General features: G+C 42.4%; 1 protein-coding gene across 2 annotated transcripts in view; it reads right to left on the minus strand.

Annotated features, from left to right (window-relative positions):
- The window catches only part of LOC148385241 (latent-transforming growth factor beta-binding protein 2-like), a 55477-nt gene that overhangs the window by 23561 nt on the left and 8812 nt on the right, over window positions 1-23104 (minus strand). For both annotated transcript variants that reach the window (XM_088400461.1, XM_088400460.1), the window contains 6 exons: window positions 17748-18000; window positions 7044-7270; window positions 6251-6436; window positions 4818-5015; window positions 4477-4748; window positions 3744-3846 (listed from right to left, as the gene is read on the minus strand). In XM_088400461.1, the coding sequence (XP_088256587.1) occupies window positions 3744-3846; window positions 4477-4748; window positions 4818-5015; window positions 6251-6436; window positions 7044-7270; window positions 17748-18000 (1239 nt within the window). The remainder of the gene's footprint in view (window positions 1-3743; window positions 3847-4476; window positions 4749-4817; window positions 5016-6250; window positions 6437-7043; window positions 7271-17747; window positions 18001-23104) is intronic.

Raw genomic sequence — 23104 nt, forward strand, 5'->3', positions numbered from 1 at the left:
TAATGATGCGTGCTGTCTCACGCTGGCTCCTACCATCGTTTGAGTCGAAAATGTCTGTGCGGAGTTTCACAGGCAGCCACTTGCAAGAGTGAGCTCAAGCTGTGCATCATTAGCGTCGCCCTTGGTTACAATGAGTCGAGACGCGGTACTGGTCTGTATCCACTGAATGTACAGAGAAACACTTCCAATTGTTGTCCATCCATTTAGCCCCCGATTAACAAAAGACTTTGTCACCCCTCACTAATTTTGTCTGTCTCCATTCAATTGTGTTGTGAATGCCACTGGCAACTGTTGAATAATATTTGGTTGAATTCCCTGACTTGTAATTCACATCCCTTGGAGCTCCCTGATTGGCGGCTCGGTCCTAAATCTGTTTTTCGGATCAGGGACGACCCTATTGAGCAAATGAAAGGACGTCTTATGCAAAATACAAGTAAGGGGCTGAGAAAGGAGATGGATTTTATGCTCACATGGGGATTTTAGGTATACTAAAATGGCCTTTTAATTCAGTATTTCTGCGGGACCACCCCGGCTAGAATGTAGCTGATTCGCTGGTATGACTCGAAGAACCTTCATCAATGTTTCTGTGGATCTATCTGGAGATCCATATATTTCCAAAAGATGCAAAATGGAAAATAAATTGTAACTTTAGTATTGATACATGAAGTCGATGCATAATTTGTCTTCACGGGCCACATAGAATGATGTGGTGGGCCGTATGTGGCCCCGGGCCTCGGGTTTGACACCTATGATCTAAAGGAACTGGAGAAAGTCAAACTATTCCATTGAGGGCCTCTTTCTTGGAAAACTTTCCCGGCCAAGACCTCCCCTGGACCCTTTTCCGGTAATTCTCCTCCTGACAAACTGCCATGGAACAAACTGGTGGCGCACAAAGGAAACAAGGGGCACACACAAGCACCCTAATCAATGAACGGATTAAGTCTTTTGACCCCCGTCAGATGCCAAAGCCTTCTCCTCTTGGCCTCGGAGTCAACATTTGATTGGAGGGAACAGCTCGAAGGGAAGCTGTTTGCTTTTAAAGTCTCCTTGGCACGCGCCAACACGCAATGATGATTTGCACGGCTGCTTTCCATCAACTTTACTTGGTGCCACATTTTAACACCAGAGATAACGCATGGGATGTATCTCCTCCGAAATAACAACTTCCGTAGTTGTTTTCATATATCTTGAGCGGAAAGTATGTTCCGAGCATTCGGAGGCCTAATGTTGACGGGTGTGCAAAGTCGCATTCAAAACAGACCGACATTCCTCCCTAATCTCCAATTCACTGTGGCGCATTAACCACCTGGGATGGCTCCAAAGCAAGACATGCCAGGGGTGAATTCCTCATAAAAATTTGATCAACATCGCATGCATCCAATTATGAAATACAACACCACTTTGAAAATATATCAGATTTTATTTCCCGTTGCGGTAAGACTCGGAGTCCTCATTAAACGCACGGTGATACATTAGCAAGTCAACACTCCGAACGTGATTTGAGGTCTTTATCAAATCTAAATTGGAAGCTGCTGTGGAATAATTCCAGGGCATCTGTTTCTTTGCTTGCTTATTTCCCCACACCAAATTGTAGCACCTCTGGTTTTCGTTGGCCATTTATAAGTGTTTGATTGATCAAAGCGGAATCAAAAGCGGTTCCAAACAGAATTTGGCTCTTTCCATGAATGTTAGAAACCATGACTGAGGAACTGAGCAGAGTTCACATGGAAGGATGTAGATGTGAATCTTACGTCATACCTCAACGGGCAATTTCTGACATAATGTGAGGCCGCCTGAGGAGTGAGTGACGAAGCCGGGCAACTCCCAAATTCTGGAAAGGGGCGAGTTGGATGGAAGGGCAATGACACGAGAAAGACCTGGCTGACCCAGTGGGGTAGACCGAGCCACGTTTTAAATGGGTGTGGTGGTTCCTTAAGGTCCTGGGGCGGAACGTGTGATCTTCCATGAGACTTCCCATCATCTCATCCATGGGAGCGTCTCAAACAGGGAAGCTGCCCAGCATTGACAGATGAAGAGAAAAATGGATTGTGGAATTCCAATAGTTGTGAATGGCAGGGCTGCCAAGTGTCATGAGCAAAAGTTTACCGAAGGAACCTGATATAGATTTATTAAAAAACATTCCGATATAATCATCGCAACGCAATCCTGGCTCGGAGCTTTTTAAGGATTCATTTTCTCTTGAGGATAAAACCGGATACGCAGGAGAGCCCTAAAATTCGACGAGTCTCATCCCATATCGCAAACTGACAACTGACCCTTTCACATTGAAACAGAACAAAAGAGCAACAACATTTTTCAGGGGCCATTTTCTCCCCCTTGGTTCCATATTGCTCCTGTCAACCACAGGCCACGCTTGGAGGAATGCACCTTAAACATCTCGCCAAGTTTCTAAAGTGAGAACAATAACACTCAGGAATTCGAAGCACTTTTCTTATTAAAGCTTTATATGACTTCATTTTCCTTCTCGTTTTCCGTGTGACCCGGGCCGACAGTATACCGCCAACATGATGAAGAAGAGTGAGCGCTTGTGCTTCTAGTTGGAACTTCAAAGCACCGGAGGAGAACATCTGTGAGCTCAGGGAAAAGTGTTGACTGGAGATGAGCGATATAGGAGGAAAGAATAGATCCATGATGGATGGAAGGATGATGTCTGCTTCTGATTAAGAAGATATTAAACACAGCTTAAGGACTTTGACAGCCAACCGACATTTGTGGCTTTGGCTGATGCCACTATTGCTGCTTTGCTTGCCTTGGTGTGGGTACGCAATTAAGCCCCGCCCCCTTCCTTTGCAAAACACACAGGACTGTCAGGTCGAGTAAGAGTCTCTGTGTACAGTTTGAAGTGTCGCCGCCCACCCAGCTTGTCAGCATGCAACCAGCCTGCTGCTGTTTCTCAAACCTACCGCAGCTCAACTTGGAAAGCAGATGAATTACGCTTGTTCATTTCCTCAACGACCGCTTCGTTATGCCCGCAGGCTGGGTGGTGCTCGCTAGCAACAGCATCTTCATACTTTTATATGCTTTCCAAGTTTTATAGAAGAAAAAAAAGTCATTTTTACGGGATAGTCAAATAACGCAGTCGTTTCGGAAAGTTAATGACGACTGACTGCGTTAATTATTCGCACTCCCCGGTTCTCGGTAGTCTTTAAATCGGTGATAAATGCTTTGAATCGCTACTAATTAGAAACAACTAAATTAGATTACTGACCAAAAAGCCAACAATAAACAAAAATCTGGATAGGAAACTGCATTTAAAAAGAAAAAGGGGGCAAATTGTGGTTTGTGGTTTTTTGGTGTTTGTATACAAAAGCAGAATATGAACAAATTAATATCACCACACAAAAATATACAAATATATACTTGTAAATGGACACAACAAGATCCACCTGGCATTTCCATGTGTTTATCATTCATAAAGTACACTTCAAAACTGTCTTTGGGCAACAGATGGGGGGCCTATTCGAGAACTGGTTTTGGTTTAGCTACAGCAAAACTATGCAAAAACTCCGACAGTGGACCCAATTGTGAAATGAACATGGACAACCAGGCCACTCACTCCTCCATCTGTGTGGTCTTGTTTGCTTTGAGACATCACAGCTGGTAAAAATAGCTCCATATAAACACAAATGTAGCAAATGTGTGTAAGCCACCAGATGATGGGATTTATCTCTTTGTGTCATGTGACCTTTCAATCCAGTTACGACTGGTCAGTGGTGGCTTACCTGGTTTGCTTGGACACTTGTGGCACTTGTTAAGACCCCAGGAGGCTCCCACGCTGCCACAGCAGTCATCTTGCTTGGTTAAGCCCGGCAGAGGATTTCCACACTGCAAAAAAACGAATCGGTGGTAAATATCGGAAACAAGTTTGGCAATAATTGGCTCTGCAAAATTGTAGAATCTACAAATGTAGAGAGAACATGAAGACCTTAGCTTGACTGGTTTCGGTAACTATCAAGCATCGACCTCCTGGCAATTGGATCAGGGACATTTGGCTAATTAGGAGAAATTCCTTGCTGAACTGAGTGGATTTTGGCCAATGGAGATTTACGAAATTCAAGTGAAAACACAGAAATCATTCTTTCGCAAAGCACCAAACGGCTACACTGGCAAGAGAAGTGAGGACAACTGTGGAAAATGGGAGATGTAATCTAATACACACAAACATTCGTGTCAGGCTGGAGACACAAGTCCAGTGTGACTAACTCTGGATCATGACCATTTCGTTCGAAATCATCGTACAAAAAGTTCCGAAACAAAACTTTAGAACGAGCTCCAAAAGAAAATTTGAAACGGAAAATAGCCGACAACATGCCAAACAGGTATGTTGGAGCATTATGTTTGAACAGTTTATATAGCGTGATGCCTTGATAGGTGCTCCTGTTTTGGTTAGCAACATAGTTTACTGTAATGTGGTCGAGGGTTTTCAGCCAGGTTTCGTGTTGGTGTTAATCTTACCTGTCCGTCAACCGTCTCCTGGAAGCACCTTCCCACATGTCCATTCTGACGATGCTGTGTTCTAGCGTAATCGTCCTCGCCGGTGTGTACGTGTCTGCCGCCGACGGCGAGCTCGTGGCCGTTGCCAGGCTGAGAGCGTTGCTGGACGGAGTGAGCCCCCTCGGTGGCAGGCAACCGCTGGCCAGGTTGGACCCGAGCCACTTGGTGGATGTGGACCTCGGCTTCCGGCGGGTGCTGGATGTGGACCTTGACCAAGGATGGGTGAAGTGATGCTGGGAAGGACAAATAAGAATTTTACAGCTGCTCGTCTGGCATATTTAAGTTTTTATTGAGTGGAGTACCTTGTTGATTGGAAAGTGGCAGCGTGTACGTGGAATGGGAGGGAGATTTGTGTCCGGAGTTTCTGGAGTCCTTGACGGCGGGTTTCGTGTGAGGCTGAGCCGGCAAGTGACAAAACTTCCCGGTAGAGTTGGACGGACACCAACATTGGTCCCTGCCAATGCAGCGGCCTCCGTTTCGACAGGGGATCTGACAAAAGACTGCGGGGGACAACACGAGACAATTGTATCGGTTTTTCAGGGTTATCAGCAATGTTACTGTTCAGGAGTAGGGGAAGGCCTCCTTTGATTAGATATGCTGGCTATCGTATCAGCTCAAGGGGGCTATTAAATTCTTTCAGAACGAGTCTGCACTCGTCGGGCCAGTCCCACCCGGAGCTGAAACTATTCATAGACCTCGCGCAGTATTTATGTGTCGGCTCCAAAAAAAAAACACTCAAATGACCAAACGGAACATGCTGATGTTTGTCTATAAACGGACGTGGACCCCATGTGATGTCATGTTTCCAAGTGCTGTGCGCAAGGGAGTCTGTTATAATTACCCAAGCCGGGCTTTTTTTTTTTTTTTTACTGCGTAGGGAGCATAACAAAAGCATGAGATAATTGTTTGCCGTCCTCTTGACATTCCTTGATGAAAACGCACGCCCAAGTGATAACAGGAAGCACACCACCGCCTTTCGATACATGTTTGACTTTGACATAATGGAGACTGACAGGGAAATAAAAATCATTCTCAAAGAGGGGGGGGTGGTAGGAATACGACATTGCTGCCGGGATGCTGAAAATATTGAAATGAAAACCAAGACAGCTCATTCATATAGGCGAGATTGTTCACCTGTTTTTATGTAACCATTAAGGCCTTGTATGTGTGTGGTACCCGTCACCGCTAATCCACAAGCGGTAATTAGTCTGAGCCTTAGCAGGACTTTTGCGACTGAAGAAATAAAAACACGCAGGGTCGCGACCCTTGACCTTGGTCTGACCACCCTTCTCCCTTCCCAGGGACACTACTGTGGATAAATTTTATGTAATCCCTGCTCATGCTGGTTGTTCAGTTTTAGCGTCGCGCCCGTTCTCGTCTTTCAAACTAGCGTGCTCTCCCGGTGAGCATGATAAATGGTTAAACGGCGAGGTGCAAACCGCAAAGCGATGGGGGTAAGTGGTGGGGGCGTGGGACCACCATCTCTTAAATGTGTTTGGGGAGATTAGTCCTTCTTTACAGACCCTGCTTTTAATCTGCTCTACTCCAACCTCAATTTCTCTTTGACAGTTCAGATTTTTTTTTTCTATCTCCTACTCTGAGTTTTAGTATTCAGAATAGACAGCATGACACTGGGAACCCATTTTGTCAAGCCCACCGTGGAAAATAAAAAAAAAAGATATTGGGACTGTGAGAAGTAGAGAACCAGCCAAGGGAAAAGAAGATGAAGACTCACAGAGTCGAAAGCCCGACGTCTTCGGCTGTTGCTGCTGCTGAAGTTGCTGCGAAGTCTCACTGTAGACGGTGGTCACGTCTCCTTTCTCGCAACTATTGTAGCAGCGTCCGTTTCCGCACACCCGGCGGCACGTGGTGGGCGTGAAAACAATCTTTATTCGGTCCAAGTTAGAAGTGAGGTTAGCTCCTGGAACGCACACGCACATCCGTTTGAGAAGGAGCACAATCAGAATTAAAGCGGAGGAGATCTCCATGCCTCCTTCCTCACTGCGACACTCTGCTCATCTCTCGGAAAAGTGACGGGCAGTTTATAAACGCACAAGGGCGTGTACCGATAATCACCATTGGCACGCTGGAAGTCAAATGAGCAACTACCGGCCGGCCGGCCAACATTCGTGCAGCAGATACAGTAAGGCCTTTATCTTTGCGAGAGGGTGTTTTAGATGGGTGAATGAGTGAAGAGGGCAAAGAGAGGTGAGGGTGACCAACAAGCATACCGCCGCTACTCTCGACTTCATTTTAAAGTGATCTAATAAAAATAACTTCAAGTATATTCTTTATAGGAGACTAGGCAGAGTGCCAATAAGTGTTTAGACTCTTCTGCAGAAGCAAGAATGCAGATGAGCAGATTTGGGACACGGCCAATATTATTTTTTTTTTTGGGCCCATGTTCTAATTTTCAGTGACACAGCAGGATGTGTCAGTATTTATTCGGATGTGTTGTTTGTTTTGACATGCCAAGGCCGGGCAAAAATGTTAAGTGTGCATTTATTTCGACAGTTTTTTTTTTTTACCTGCTGGCGACAGCACATTGTTGAATTGGTTGTTACTGGTCGGTCTGTGAAAGTAGTCATGCCCGTGTCTTTGTCCATGGGAGTTCCCGTGCTCATTTGCGTGGGCGTTGCCGGCGGGCAGCGCGTTGGAAGTGATGGGCCCGGAGGATGACGGATACCGCTTGACGGTACGGGAGGTCCCCGTCAGCTGAGGGGAGGATTCAGGGGGTCCCCGTCTCACTTGGGTCCTGTCAGTCACATCATCACAAGACGGCAAATATATGACCTCAGAGCAAAGCGAACATCCCGCATATATATCGTCGAATCGGCGTTGCGTGTGCATCAGCGTGAAATCGATTTAAGCGTGGAAAGCCTGCGCGACAGAAAATATTATTCCTGAGAGATGAACACGGTGTCTTAGGTCATAACTCATCTTAATTAATCAATTTGTACAAATTAAATCTAGAATAAAAGCATAGTTGTCGCAACTAACATCTGCTGCAGGTCAAGAAGCCGTGACCCTTACTCATCCATCCAAATTCTTTTTCATGACACAAAAGACATTTGGTAAGAAAAGATAATTCATCACTTAGATGAAAAAATAATCAGAGAAAAACGATCCCCGTCCCGCAGAGGAAACGATATTACCCTGAGGCCTACGTTAGCTTACCTATTTACTCTGCTTGACTAGATAATGAGCTTGTCTGGACTGAAGGCCAGAGGAAGTATTAAAACGAGGGTCGAAGAACAAAGCTTGACCCCGGGCGGGCATTTTTTTTCCCCCCAGCGTTTTGATTTGGGTCAATTACTTGAGTCCGTGTTGTGCGACCTGGAAGCTGAGCTCATGTGAGCGACGTGGGGGAGTCGCGTGCCTCAGACAGTCAGGCAGACACTTCTACCTGAGATGTCGAGGCTTAGGAACTTTTCATCCTTGCAAAAAAAACACATCTACAGATACTGACCAAGAAGACCAGATCAGTTCTGCAAAGTACACCAAGGACCTTGCACGGTAATTAAACCATAAATCTTCCCTTCAGATGCGAATGTTGGTCCGAGATAATTTATCACAACTGTGATAAATGTACACACAAGTCAATTCATGACTTTTTCTAAACAAAGCAGACCAGAAAGCGCCGCCCCGTTGCTGTCGGGAAGAAGAAATGAAAGGGAAAGAGAGTCAGATAAACATTTGATAATGTTCTCTTGCGTCATCGTTTTGGAAAGGCGGCAGACTGGAGTTGACAGCTGCTGACCTAGATCCTGAACCTCCATGGGCGGCTCCCACGGATTAGGATATGACACTGGGAAACACAAGGTGCTCGAGTCAAGGCGGGGACGCCAGAGAAGGCGGAACGCTAACGGTACTCTGTCGTGCTCTCCAAAGCATGATGAGTTTTTTCCATCGTTTACAATGATACCTGGCTCGCACGCATCCTGCCTTTCTTCCTGGGCTTAGCCAGATGTCGCTGACTTCCAATGGCGAAGTGACTTCCTTCCAACATGAGCTCACAACTGCCCCATCGGACGCTAAGAGCAAGCTGGATGTCATCGGCAGGCCTCAACTCACTTCTTGCTCTGGGTGACTTAAAAGCAATCTTAAGACCTTGGCCAAGATTACACTGAGCTTGATTTTTAAAAGGCACATGGAAAAATGTTTGGGGTATCAAATGGTGGCCATACATGTTCAATTAAATCCCAGATGATCCCGATGAATAAGCTGCTAAATGTGAGCACGTGCGGTTCGTGGACGGATTATTCCGCTCTGTGTCTGCTGGAAGTAAAACAAGCTCGTGTTTCCGAGCAGTTACGGTCAATTACACCGAACAGAAGATGTTGCATGCTTGACCACTAGCCCAGCTTATCTATTAGAGTCGATGTTACAAAAGAAATGTGATGGAAATCTATTGAGGGGGAAGATTTGAACATTTTTTTCAATTAATCGTGTGATTATTTTTTTTCCAATAATCAGAATCATCTTTTTAAAAAACGAATTTCGTATCCATTATAAAGGTAAAATCCTTAAAAAAAAAACTCAGTCCATACAAATGATGTTAATTCTCTTCTCTCTTTTGATATTTGATTGCAAAAAAGGTCTCCAAGACATAACGCTATCGGTCGGGTCCTCTTTCACTCGTCATACGGAAAGCTATTAAACCTCATCACATTTACGGAAATTACAAATCACGATAAGAGCCAAGAATTTACAGTCGGCAACGACCGGGACTGTTAATCTTCCAGCTCATTGCACAACCATGACTTGGCGTTCAGTCACAGCAAATATCTTTGAACTTGTTTTGGTATTACAGCATGCGGATGCTCGCCACTCGTGAAGACATAACAGGCAGCCCGAATGGCAGTTCCAGACTCAGGTCCTAAACCCAGATGGGGCTGGAAAGCAGTCCAGGTCTGAGAACTGGAAGAGGAGTTCAAATAAAGCTTGAAAAACAGCTTCTGCTGATAATAAACGTAAACTATGTGTGAAATTGTGTTCAACGCGCAACACTTGCAAGCCAAATCGTAGCTTTGAAGTTTTGTTGAACCTTCACCAAAGGCTGGGACGTGTCAAACTATTTGGTTAGGTGCTTTGCTTTATTGGCTGCCAGTAAAACCCATTTCAGTTGACTTGGACCGCACAAATTGTCGTGATACCGGGAACTGGATGAACAGAAAAATTCTGGATTATCCGATTCACTCCAAAGACACCAAGGAATTATTTGCATCTCCATGGATTCGGCCTTACCCAATGAATTCTGCGCCCATGTTGATTAATTTATTCACAACCTCGTCTGGTGGCTTTTATTCCTGTCTCTCCTAATAAATTTCCATTTGACATCAATTTTTTTTGTCAGCGACTACACTTCAGAAGTACTACCTACTTTTTCCTACAGTACATTTGTTTGAAAGTGGCCTGATCCAAAACCATTTCTAATAGCTCGGGTTGCAAGTTTATAGAAGGCATTGCAGAAAATAGACTGATATAAATAAGAAGCTCGTCTGGATTTAGGATCGAGTCATTTGGCTCTGAACGTTCTGTCTAAACAAGAGAGTCTGACAGCTGGAAAAAGTGTCTGGAATGGGCATCCCAGTCTGGATCATAACACAGAACTCAATAACGAATGGATTCGTCTCGGTGACCTGATGTGAAATGGCATTTAAGATATTTGTTTTAAACTTAAGTTTTCCATTTTCAGCTCAAAGTATCAAGACAAAACATGTTTTATATGAGAGTTGTATAAAATTCGAGTAATTTAAAGGCTACTTGGAAAATGGGAAAGTAAATGACCATCATTACAAGTGTAAATCAAAGTTTTCATCTCACTTAGGTAAACGCATTAAAGTTCATTTTATGGCCGCGACGCCAAATACGATGATCATCAGTCTGACTGGAGAGAGCGGCAAATATAAAAATTGTGCAGCTGAAAACAATGAAAACTTTGTACTAGTTCGATCAAGCGATACTAAAAGATTTTTTAGCAAAAAAAAAGGCTGATTTATGAACGGATCGGGGTGCTGACAAGAGAGCTTTGTGAGCGATTCAAAAATAGAACACAACGTTATCTCATAAAAGATTTCCATTTCCTCTGTGTCGTTACACCAGCTATTTATTTATTTTACATTTTTTTATTTCTCAATTTTTTTAATTTGTTTTTTATTTATTTTTAAATATTTTTTTATATTGGCACTAAAATGGAAGAAGTGTATGAAGTGAGCTATTGAGTCAGCTATGTGAACTACTACACGACTAATAGCCCTCTGTTTGACTTCATCAAGGAAATCCAAAAATCTACAGTTGGAACGGCAACATGTCCGATGACATCATCAACCTGGAACCAACTGCATCTCCTCAATCCTCACCATTTGTATAAAACAAAGACGTCTTGTGAAATGCCGTTGATGATCTCTAAAAAAAATTCACTTGGACTTTAGTCTACCTTTCTCAAATACGTGTATCTATGACCTGGATGACTGAAAGCCTTCACTGATAATCCCAGGAGATGAAATTTAAGAAGTCCAAGACATAAATACACACTTGTTCGTGTTTTGCTTTCCTAAACCGAGCAGTGTTACAAATCCCCGTCGAAAACATCAACTACAAACTGTATCGGGGAAAGAGCAAACATTCCAGATTAGCTTAGATGCTATCGTAGTTTCAGATCGTCCTTGCCAAGTATGACATGGAGTGTGCAGAATTTCATTTAGTAACAAGTTTTTACAGCGTTTACATCTGATAAGCGATAAAAGATTAATTGCGGTATTTCAAATCTATTTGCTTTTACGTTGAAAAGATATGTTTACTTTTAAATTGTTGATATAGCGAATAGAGGCCACAATCAAAAGACTTTTAGTCTTGGAATTTGGTTTGTCTTAGCAGTCTCGGTATATTTTAAGAGGTGAAAGAAGTCTCGGCGGGCTGAGGAAAATAAATTAATCCGTTTTTTTTTTATACGCGTAAGGCAAAGCACCGCAGCAAAAACCAATTGTGGTCACACTTTTTATTTCTCAGGCTTCAGGCAGCACTCATCCACTCATCGTTTGCCACCGAGGCCTCGTGTCATTCTTTCAATAAAATCCTGAGGTTTGATTCCCAGCTTGTGCCATTAAATATAATATCCGACCCCGGGGAATTTTACATTGGGCTGTTGTTGAGCGTTTCTCTTGGCAACAAGCTCGTGTAAAATAAAAACGACAGTGGCAGACTTTATGCTAATTGGCGATACAAAAATAACTCGGCGACTGCTCCTGTCATAGTAAAGTTAAAATTATAGCTTTTCTAGAAGTTTAATATCTGGTAGTAAACTTCCACTTTATATTTCAAGTTTCGCTAAGCTAAACACTCCAAGTGTTTCAACTTTATGTTAAAACCATTAAAAAGAAAAATTAGTTAGCATAGGCAAGCTAGGTGGAGGCTATGGATGCCAAAACTCGGGTAAAATTTTACCTTTGAAATTTTGTATTAAAACATGCTTTTATTATTAACTATACATTTTTGGCTGAACTAAACCAATTTTCCCTTTCTAAGCCAAACCGATGACTGTGTTATGTAACGAACGAAGTGCTTTGTTTGAAACGAACGCTCCTTGGAAATGACATTTCTTAAAGGTATTGCCAGTAATTTCAAATGAATAACACACTGACACTTTCTTTTAAAAACACGTAAAGGGATAAAGCCAAACATCGGTGAGCAATTAAGGGCCTTTTTTTTTTTTTTGATGACATCTCAAGTCATTATAACTTAGATAATTGCGGGTCCTGGAAGAATATTTCCCCAAGTGAAAATCTGGGTGTGTCTAGAGGCTTATCGCACCCGCCACTGAGACTGGATTAAATCATGTTCTGTGTCTGGACAACCTTCCAAGAATCCCGCTAGTAGCAGCCAGATCCTGGGTGAAATGAATTACTGTGGCTTTGGGTTGGAGAAGGTCTCCCAATATAAATGGGTCGAGTCAAGCAAAAAGGTTATTGAGAAAGAACTTCAGGAAAGTATATTAGCTGGATGTGACACATTGACAAATTAGCAGATGAAATAATTATAATAGTATTATTTATATGATCAATTTACAAATGTTGAATCCAAGATAACTGGACTTTTTAGATTCTGTTGAAAGCGTCTTCAGTTTTGGATTCAACACAAAAGTTCAAGTCGCCTTCAGTTCAACTTTTGAGGATTGCAACGCCCTGGATGACTGACTACACAGAATCTAATGGATTTCGACATGAACATAACACACAACTGTAGTGGGGTAAACAGTTCCTTTTTTGTCTCCTAGGGCGCCGAAGACATAATAAATCCAAAGAGGTTTGATCCTGGATGGAAGCGGAGTGGCGCGGTTGCTGCGGTTCAGGGGTTACAATCATAACGTCTGGAGACATTTGTGAGCCCAGATGTAATTTGATCCTCGACGCTCTCTTGACTCTGATCCGTCAGGACAGGTCAGATCTGCTGACTCAGCTATCTTTTATAAGTGTCACATGTCAGACTGGATGGAACTTTGGAATTTTTTCACAAAGCCATTCCTCCATCTGCTACTAGAAACGATTAGTCCTCTTCGCCGATTTGCTCAAAAGTGGGCCAACTGTTGCCCGGCGAGCGTGTTGCAGACCAGGCTTTAGAGAAATTGAATGCGCGAGTGAAAGACATATCTGTCCCACGCTGAGTGCTAAATTCTCTATGGTCCTTTGTTCCCCCTGGCCTAGCAGGAAGCCAAACACTCATGGGACTCATTTGGCTCTGTATTTTTAGACAGAAACACAGCTACTTTTCCTGGTCCAACTGAGTCAATATTGCCCGCTTTAAACGGGAGTGAAATTCAGTCCACAGTACATTTAGACTGTCTTCGGCACATATGTCAAGCAATATATATAGTGAGCGAAGTCGAAACCACTTCCTTTGTGCCGACGCTAGACAAAAACAACACTCGGAGGACAGAGATCTATTTTTTAAAGTGTCACCTACATTTTCCATGATTGATTGGCAACCATCTTTCATCCAGAGCTACTGAAGAAACTTTTTGGTTGCGCTTTGACATATTTGATAATAATTATATTTCCATACAGGTGCCGAGGTCACCGATAGGATTTTGACAGCAGTTTGTGCCACTGCTGCTGTTGGTGTGGTTTGTCTGTAATGGGAGTGAAAGCAAGCAGTGATCCATGATTAACAAGGAGAACTCCCACTATGACCACAGTTTCCTCTGAGAAACGGCGGTGCGGTTACGTGCAAAGTCTAAAGTCAACAAGCCACACACAAGCGCTCCGCCGCCTTAGTCGTCATTGCCTCGGCGTGGTCATATCACGCTGTTGAGGGTCATCCGTCTCTCTTATTTGTTCCCGGTTGTTAATTCGTCATCATCGTAAAGACTGTGTTGTAAAAATAACAAAAACACGGATGGATCAAAGATGAGAATGACGGACAGAAGACAGGGTTGAACTATCCCGATTTGGATGAGCCTGAAATGTGTCATGGAGAAGTCATACGTGATTGATTGGGAGAGGAAAAGAAATGGAACAACTGAGGTTTCAAAACTTTGTCTTGGATTTAGAATGAACCGTTGGACTTGATGTGTAGGTTTTGCGCATTATGATGGTGATCAATCTTTGGGAATTGGTGTCGCAGATACTACCGTATTTTCCGGACTATAAGGCACACCTTCAATGAAGGGCCCATTTTAAAACTTTGTCCTTATATAAGGTGCACCGGACGATAAGGCGCACCATTAATGCATCATGTCAGATTTTTAATCCAAATCAAATCATTCTCCATTTTATCTTTTTTATTTCAACTTCAGATGCAACAAATTACTTTATAATCACAAAATAATGATCCATAGTCTTTTTGATTCATGATTCATAGTCTTCAGTGGGCCACTTATGATTGATTTCATGACACAATGCTTCGGGCCAGTTTGAATTTAGGAATTTGGTCCATATATAAGGCGCACCGGACTATAAGGGGCACTGTCGGCATTTGAGAAAATTTGGGGTTTTTAGGTGCGCCTTATAGTCCGGAAAATACGGTACATGAAAAGCCAAGAAAAAAAAAAAGTAAAACAGTTTATCGAGACTTTCAAGGCATTTTTTTTTTTTTGCAGGAACTGAAACTGTACAATCTCAGGAACGGGCATACCCAAAAATGTCCTGGAATTGTGACTACTGTTTACATCAGGCTTATTACATACTTTCCCCCGCCGGTGTTTTACTGTGAGCTTTTTTTTTTTACGAGCCAATATAGCGAACGGCTGGATTGCATTAAATTACTTTACTGCAGGAAAAACAAAGCCGTTCAGTGAGCAGTAAGTTAACTTCTTGTATCCTGCCAGTCACACATGCCAATAGTTGGACTGACTGAGCTACATCAAGCGTCCAGGTGTTTTCTTCAGTCCGACTACGAGAGCAAGATGACCTTATCGGGGATGATGTACATGCTGGACACACATCCTGCTCTGCCCCGTTCTGTTTCCTGCAGACTGATGTCATGGAGGTGATATGAGCTCGGGCCTCAATGGAGAAGGTGATTTATATGTTATCGCCATTCCAGCTCAGTCAGGGGAGTTTATCATTGACCTTGACCTTTCTACCGCGACCATCTGCGATCTATAGGATGTCATAGTGATAGTTGCATGTCGCACTTCCAGGAAACGACCGACGTCACAACGAAATGTATTAACGTGTCACAATTCAGGTGAGGAAACAGCTATGCGATTTTTTCTTTTATCTTTCATTAAAATCGACAATTTATAGTCCCCAAGCAGATGCTGTTGAGGCATTTGATATTCATAGTTGAAAGGGGTCACAAAAACTCGGTTGAAAAAGGGTGACGGGTCGTTCCCGTGTCTCGGAGTTTAACATATGTTAAGACTTTCAAGTCCAAGCTGGAAAAGAAAAGATGGACTGCGGCTGCACTGACAGAGTTCACAGGTAGACTTACAGATGAAAAAAAAAAAGTAGAAGTAATAACTGATGACTTTATGCTAAGCCTCTATGACTGAAGACTTCCAGTCCAAGTGTCCACACAACTCAATATTTGAACCATTAACTGAAATAAGACCTCTGGGAACTTAAATAATGACAATAAAGTCATTCTCGCGTTTGATGTAATAAAAAAAAAAATTAGGAACTCTGAAGTCACTAAATATTTTGCACAGGGGTGCAACCAAATGACATATTTGGAAGCACCAAGGCTAAAAATGAGTTGGTCTGGTGCCTTGCGATGACTATTGAGCGTTCATAATGATGTGGTAATGGGTCAGATCATTCACCGTAACAACCTTAGTTATGTTTTATATGGCAGCCCAATGGAATGTGAAAACCATTATATTTAAGGTCATCACTAATCGACAATAAATGAAAATAAAAGACCGAGTTGCGATCCTGACCAATTTATTATCACCGTGGTTATTGAGTTGACATTTTTTATGCAAATGTTTTCTCTTCCCCGGCGTTTGTCTAAATCCTTTTCCAAACTGTTTTTATATTCTACAATGGCGCCACTTGACAAGTGAGGTCAATAAAAAGGGTGCCGCTGACATAAAAAGTCAAACGTGATCCAAGGCAGACTTATTTAGTACCTGACACCCTCGCCAGTAGGACCAAACTGGAAGGAAAGTAGCTGCACATATGGGAAGGAATTTACTCCCTGGGCATTTAGGTAAGAAAAGAAAAAAGATATTTTTGAAGTAACATCAGTCCTCCCTACTCCTTAATCCAAGTACCGAGACTGGGCAATGGTGTTGTCTCGCTATCTCGCTCCATGACTTCATGTTACTCGTGCTTTCTTGGCTTTGGAGCAACGAAACATCAATCAGATATATGAAACGTCAATTTATCTCAAAGATTGCTGGAAGGTGCAGGAAGAGAAATAAATGTTGGCAGATATTCCATCTGTCATGTTAAGAGGAAAAAATCACGTCTAATAATTAGCTTAAGCTGCATGCTGGGAAATGGTGAATTCCGGAAGAGGGGAAATGTCTCATCTCGGAGCCTAACCGCACTTCTTAGTAGTTAGTCAGCTTTCGTGGAGTTATCAAGGGGGGGAACAGTCACATTGAGGGCACGCGTGACTCAGCAACACTTTCTTCCCTTTGGCCCACAACTGTGAGTCAGGAAGCAGAAATACTCAAGAACAAAGTGGAATAGACGCGGCAACTGTGCGATCTTCACCGAGGAGCAATTAGATTTATTATGGCTCTAAGATAACCATTTTGGATACATGAGATTATTCTATCAAACAGCTGCCAAAATTCAAATTGATCGCAGATACCACAAACATGACCGCAGTGAAGCCGGGAAGACACTTCAACATTGGCAAACACTCAATGGGCCCTATTTTCATTTTTTTAGTGGGTGGAGTTTCCTTTAATTTGGCATTTTTGTAAAAAAAATGGGCGTCTGCGCCGTTGTGGGACAAAACACAGTCCAGTGACTTGATTCCCTGCGAATCGAAATAGGAATCGGTCCAAAATCTATTTGACGAATGCCTGCTGTAAACAACAATAAACTATTACCATTTTCCCAGAAAGCATTTGTTTGAGAAATAGCTCAACATCCCAGATAAATAACCATTCGTAACCATGATCGAACGATTAATCAACCCAAAAGGTTATTTCTAAGCAGACGGAACTTAAAACAGTCACACGCATATAAGCCAAGAAACTATTAGGCCTGTCTGATTAGCAGTCTTTGGAGAATTAACTGAAACGACATGTTCATCGGGGCAATTACAAGTTGGACGGGTTGCAGTTATTCGAAAATCGGGAAGAAAAACGGCAAATGTCAAACACTACGAAAATATAATTGCCCCAAGGCTATTTTCATAGAAAATAGTCCGTTTGATACTTGCGTCTAGTAAACCGTATTAAGTTTCCACAGCTTAGGGCTTTACCTTAATACCTCAAGTATGGAAGCAAATTCTTATCGGTCTTGACATTTGTTTTACAACGAGTATATCAAAGATTAGGAGTTGAATCGACTCATCTAGAAGGATTTATTGCTCATGTAAACACGGGCATGTAATTAAACTGCGGCTGTTTGTCTAAGAAAGTTAAAAAATGTTGTAATCTAGTCGGTCATGTCTTTTTTTTTTTGCCGGCCTCCCCGTATGACCGTTAAGGTACTTTAAACAAATTACTCTAGGGATTTTTGAATTTCAGATAAATTATTTGGATTGTTGATTGAGGATGTCTTGCGACAGGGGAGGGGGGGGGGGGGGGGGGGGGCTGGAGTACTTACGTAGAGCGGACTGGTTGCCTGGTGGTCGCAGGTCTCGGGGTCTGGACCTTGGGGCTTTCTTGGCGTCTTCGCGGTTGGTCTCTGTGGAAAGGGTTGCTGCCCGGTTGCACGCGCCTCAGAGACCCTCTGTCGTGGATGTACACCTGTTCGGGGGCCACCTCCTCACAACGGGACCCCTGGAAACCTGAACGGCACACGCAGGTATGCGGCCGGCTGCAGGAGCCGCGGTTCTGGCAGGGCGGCTGGCAGTCGGCTGAAGAGAAAAAACAGATTGAGTTTTTTTTTTTTTTTTTAGAACTTATCGCTTGCCCTCAGTTGTTGCCGTTAGCTTAGCTTTTATGTAGCATTGGGGAAGCTGTCATGTTCAATTCAGGTCATATTAAGTGAACACAAAAAAAAATAATCTAAAAATATCTGACACTTCACAGACATTATACGTACAAGTACAGCTTTTATTTAAAAAACAAACCTCACCTCGATGATAAACGGCCGCATAATATTTATTAAACGTCGGCGAATACATTGCACCGAGGGTCACGTGGCGGTCATGGAAAAATAATCTGTGTCAGTGGGCCGACCCACTTCCACATCCTCCCGTCAGACGACAGCTACTTCAAGCCTCGAAATCCCGGCGGCATGCCATTTATGTAAACAGTCTCTCCATTTTGTGACACATCGCTTTTTAATAGAGGATGCTCGAAGGGGATTTACGACATTGTCCTTTTAACGGTAAATCGGGTCGCAAAGTAAAGAGCGGCACTCTGTCAACACGCCGACGGAATGCTATTGACATAGACGCTGTGAACACGAACAGCTTCTGGATTTGAGACAGGCCCCCCTCTTACGTGAACTGTACTTATCCAAACTAAAAGTCTGTGTTTCGGTTTCCTCGCCATGAATGGTAATCGGAAGAGCAGCCCTATTATGCGGGAGTCACGGTGTGACGTGAGGACAAAAGCTAACAAAGTGAGGATTGAATATCACCACTCTCGAGTTTTGCGGCGGATTCAAACGACTGTTGGGAAAAGTCAGACTGGTTTTTTCGCTGATGAGTCGTACACCTACGTAGGGCGGTGCGGTTCGGTTGTGGTGATGGGAATTTTCCATCATGGGATAAAATGGGAATGCCCTGACTCTGTCTGGCAAGGAGGTCGATACATCATCCAGATTGTATGGTTTGGCTATGTGCCAGCTTCATGTCAAGTTTTGAGGAGGAACACAGAAGCCAAAGTGACGTTCTGGAGATCCCCAACCATATCGACACTGTTTAGGTGTGTTTTTGGTGATGTGTGAAAGGCCAGTTTTCGAGTAACAACATTGTCACAGAAACTCCAACAATGACTCGGCGGCTTCACGGCGTTGATGCCCGTCTTCGGCGGGCCTTGCCTCTGGCCCGGTGAGCGCATTGTCACAGTAATTGCTGTCGTGCAGATTTGTCTTGCACATCATTAAAACTAATTGCCTAGCATTCCAACCATTTCACAAATACGAACAGCCAGCGTCATAAAAACAGAATCCGTCGGAAATAAATGAGAAGAAATGGCAGACATTCCTAACATTGCCGCTTCGCCTTTAATGATTAGGGAAGGCGGTGTGGCCAAGTTTTGGGTGGTTGTGTCCAAATCCGGTCATCTGAAAAGACGATTGAGATTGGTGTTGGCAGATCGGGACAGCCCAAACAAACATGCTGATGCGGCTGAATTAGCAATAAAACACACAATAATATGGACTTGGCGTTTCCACTCAGACTATAATTATTTGTCGTAAATAAATAATTTTCAGACAGACTAAGTGGGTGTTGTTTTCTTTTCACCAGAAATCTTCTTGGCTAGACTCCAATAGAAAAAAAAATAGAACCTCCCGTGAAGACAACCCGCAGAACCTGATACGTCCCGAGAAGCAAGCCAAGTGTTAATTTAAAAAAAAAAAAAATTCTATTGAGAATTTCATAAAACGATTTTGCTAATGATTTCAAGTGAGCGTTAATCTCTTTCCAACATTTGACTTCCACATGGTTGCCGGTCCAGTGCTATCATCGCAGGCCTGCCAAAACCTGACGTCGCTGTCCGCAAGCAAAACGGCATCGACTTTAAAGCTTCTCTATTGTTCTAATATAAAACAGACGGGAGCATGACAAATGATCATGTATTTTCTCTTTGCGGTAAATCTTACACGGCTCGCGTTTCAGCGGATTAGAGCGCCTCCGTCGCATACTATGCGCATTTCGGAATCGAGTCTTTCGGTCTAATACGGAAGCTGGAGCTTTTAATTCTCCACACCACCCTCGGCTCATTGGGGGATTTTGCTAACCTACAGTCGACCCATGACTCTGTGTACGTTCAGATTGATGGTAGTCAAATCCACCACGCCTGTTATGTATTCATTTTTCCCATAGCTGACATTTTGTCATTGACAACAGACTATTTATAAATTCCAGTTTGCCATAATTCAGAAGTATTTAAACACAATAAATGGATGAGGGAAGTTATTGAATCCCAGATGGGAGGAGGTATTTTTGGAAGAATTTTAAACAATGTCTGTGGGATATTACAATTTATGAAAGGGCAAAATGAAGTTTAATCTTTGTAAATTTTAATTTTTAAAATTTATCACCCGATATATTTTTTTCTACACATGAAACTGTTTTCAGGCTTCAGGACAATAGAAAATTCCATCTATGATTTTTATTTTTTTTATAATAAGAGACTCCTAATTGAGGGAAGCATTAATTCATCCCAAGTGGAGTGTCTAAATATAATTACAGGCACAATGGTAAAATCCCCTACTCCAATATAATAAAAAAAAATCCTCAGTGATGATCATCTGAAGATGCACAAAAAATAAACCCTCCAAAAAAAGACAATTACATCCAATACAGGTCCAGACATTTGAGTATTCTCTCTTTTGGCTCCATTTTCAACGATGGTAGCAATTAAAGAAACATGTGGTGCAAGTGGAGGCTTCAAACAGGCCAACCAGCTGGAGTGGCGAAAGCAGCACTCCTGCTTTTGGGGAAGACAAAGTGAGAACAGGTTGTCCGGCTTCAATGTTAATGATAGTTTTGGGGAAGGATGGCGTGTGTATGGATTACAGGCCCTGCCTAATGGCTCATAACTCTCCACGAGGCTGCCACAGGGGAGTGTGAACTCCCGCCACTCGCCCCCCCCCCCTCCCTCGACACATATAAAAGCCAAGGAGGGGTTTGTGGCTGTCTGCAGAACTCTAATTTTACCCTCCACTCGGTTAAATCACAAACTAAAAGGCATTTTAAAAAGCTCCTCCTGTTCTTGTAAAACATAAGGCTGCCACTCATGTGTAATGACGCCTTTGAAAACAAACTTCTTTCATGCTTCTCGGTTGTTGTGGATGCAACGAAATGGATTCCACCATTGTACGGTTCACGTCAGTTCATATTTTGGAGTTCTGAGGATTTTTCGTGTCGCGAGGAATTTTGAACAAATGGCGAACATTTGCGACCTTGGATGAACCCTGATGTGAATTCTCAAGCATTAAAGGAAAACGTCCAAAAAACAAAAAAAGCATAAAATGGTAAATTTGCACCAAAATTAAATGGGTCTAATTTTTGGCGAGTCCTACATGAAAATAAATTTATTTATTTATTTATTTATTTATTTATTTATTTATTTATTTATTTATTTTTAAATTTATTTATTTATAAATCGCACATCAGATGGCTGGACAAAATTAACAATACAAAATCAAGAAGCAAAAATTGGGATAAATTGTACACGTTTAGAAAAATGGGAAACAAATAGCACATATGGTAGAATTCACTTTTCGGGCAAATCGCTTTTTGTCACAATCCTGCCAACTAACAAAGCAACAACAAAAACGACGTGACAAGTATATTTCACATTCTTGTCCCGTAATCTACACTTAACTGTTGAAATGCGACTAATTTGCTTATGTTTGATTTTCTTTAGTTTCTCACGGCCTCCAGCTGCACACATTTTATCAATGTAAATGAGCAACATTGCAGCTCAAACATGTGTTGCTGGATAAATTCTTTCAAGGCAAACAAATAGAATAAAAAATTGCTCCAATACATGCTTGATTGTAAGTGATGAGTTGACCCCAATGTAGTCACTTCCTTTCTTTTACACAACATAAGTAGAAATAATATTTTTTGGGGGATATTGGAGCTGAGGATGATGGTTTGTTTCTATTAGCGTGCCAACATTTTTCAATGCGCATTTAAAAGATTCGAAAACATTCACAGATGGATTGTATGTCCTTGATACTTGCCCAGCTGTTTCACACATGTTCAAGACAACAATGAGCATGTTCTGTTGCTTTCCAAATTCCAAAGGGAATTTGAGAATTCTAAATTGCGTGTTACGATGCTTGTTAAATTATCTTATCAATCAACGCCAAACGGCTCGGAGGGAGGAAAAAGTGTCACGGCATCGGGCGTGATAAATGATGATGATTAACAACTGCATTTTTTTTATTTAGACACATATACCTGTAGTTCATCCATGTAAAGAAACACGCAACGATTTATGTAACAATTTATGTTTGAAATGAAATGATTCATAGCTAGAGTGAGTAAAAGGCTTTTAAAAATGGGGCCCGGCATCAAGCCAAGCGGAAAAAGTTGAAAGAAACTCTGAAACCTTCTATCGTGTTTCACTCATGGTCTAGTCAAGATCTTGACATCAGTTCTCCATCAATGATGCAACTCGTCATCTGCACTCTGTTAGACCGGCGGTGGCTATAAATCTGATCGGAATTGTTCCAGCTTGATACCACGTGAAATAAACTCAATTGTGGTGCGAAAGGTTGAAAAGTGTACCTGGTGAAGAATCGGGTCGATAACTTAAATGACCTTCCTAGCATGCTAGCTAAGAAAGCTAGTTGGGGCAACTCTGCTTAGCCAAACATTTTTTTTAAACCAAAATGAAAAATGAGAAAATAGCGTCACTTTCCTCTTGAAAAACAAAAATCATGCCAACCAAAACTAATTCCAAATTGACCTACAAGATCTAATTGAGGATTAGCCCATACAGACCCAAAACATGTCAGCAATTCAACTCTCATTTTAATTCCACCGCTAAGTAGCTTATGGTTTTGTAAACAGATTTCTCTGGCCATTCTTCTCAATTCAAACCACCGTTGAACCCTGCACGCTTTAGCATTTAGCTCGATGAAGCGTTATTTTGAAATAGCGCCTTTAATATTCTTACATTGACGCTAATTTTAGCGGCCAGCTGCAGCTAACTGATGCAGAACAACTGGCTTGCTATGAATGGGTGAGGCTAAAATATGAGTCCCTCAGCTCGCTAACAAAAACTGCAGATGTGGATAAAGTGACAGTGGAGCTTTCTATACACTAA

This window comes from Syngnathus floridae, chromosome 16 (genome assembly GCF_059516105.1).
Source record: "Syngnathus floridae isolate MCC-2025c chromosome 16, RoL_Sflo_1.0, whole genome shotgun sequence".
In the NCBI taxonomy this organism is placed as follows: domain Eukaryota; kingdom Metazoa; phylum Chordata; class Actinopteri; order Syngnathiformes; family Syngnathidae; genus Syngnathus; species Syngnathus floridae.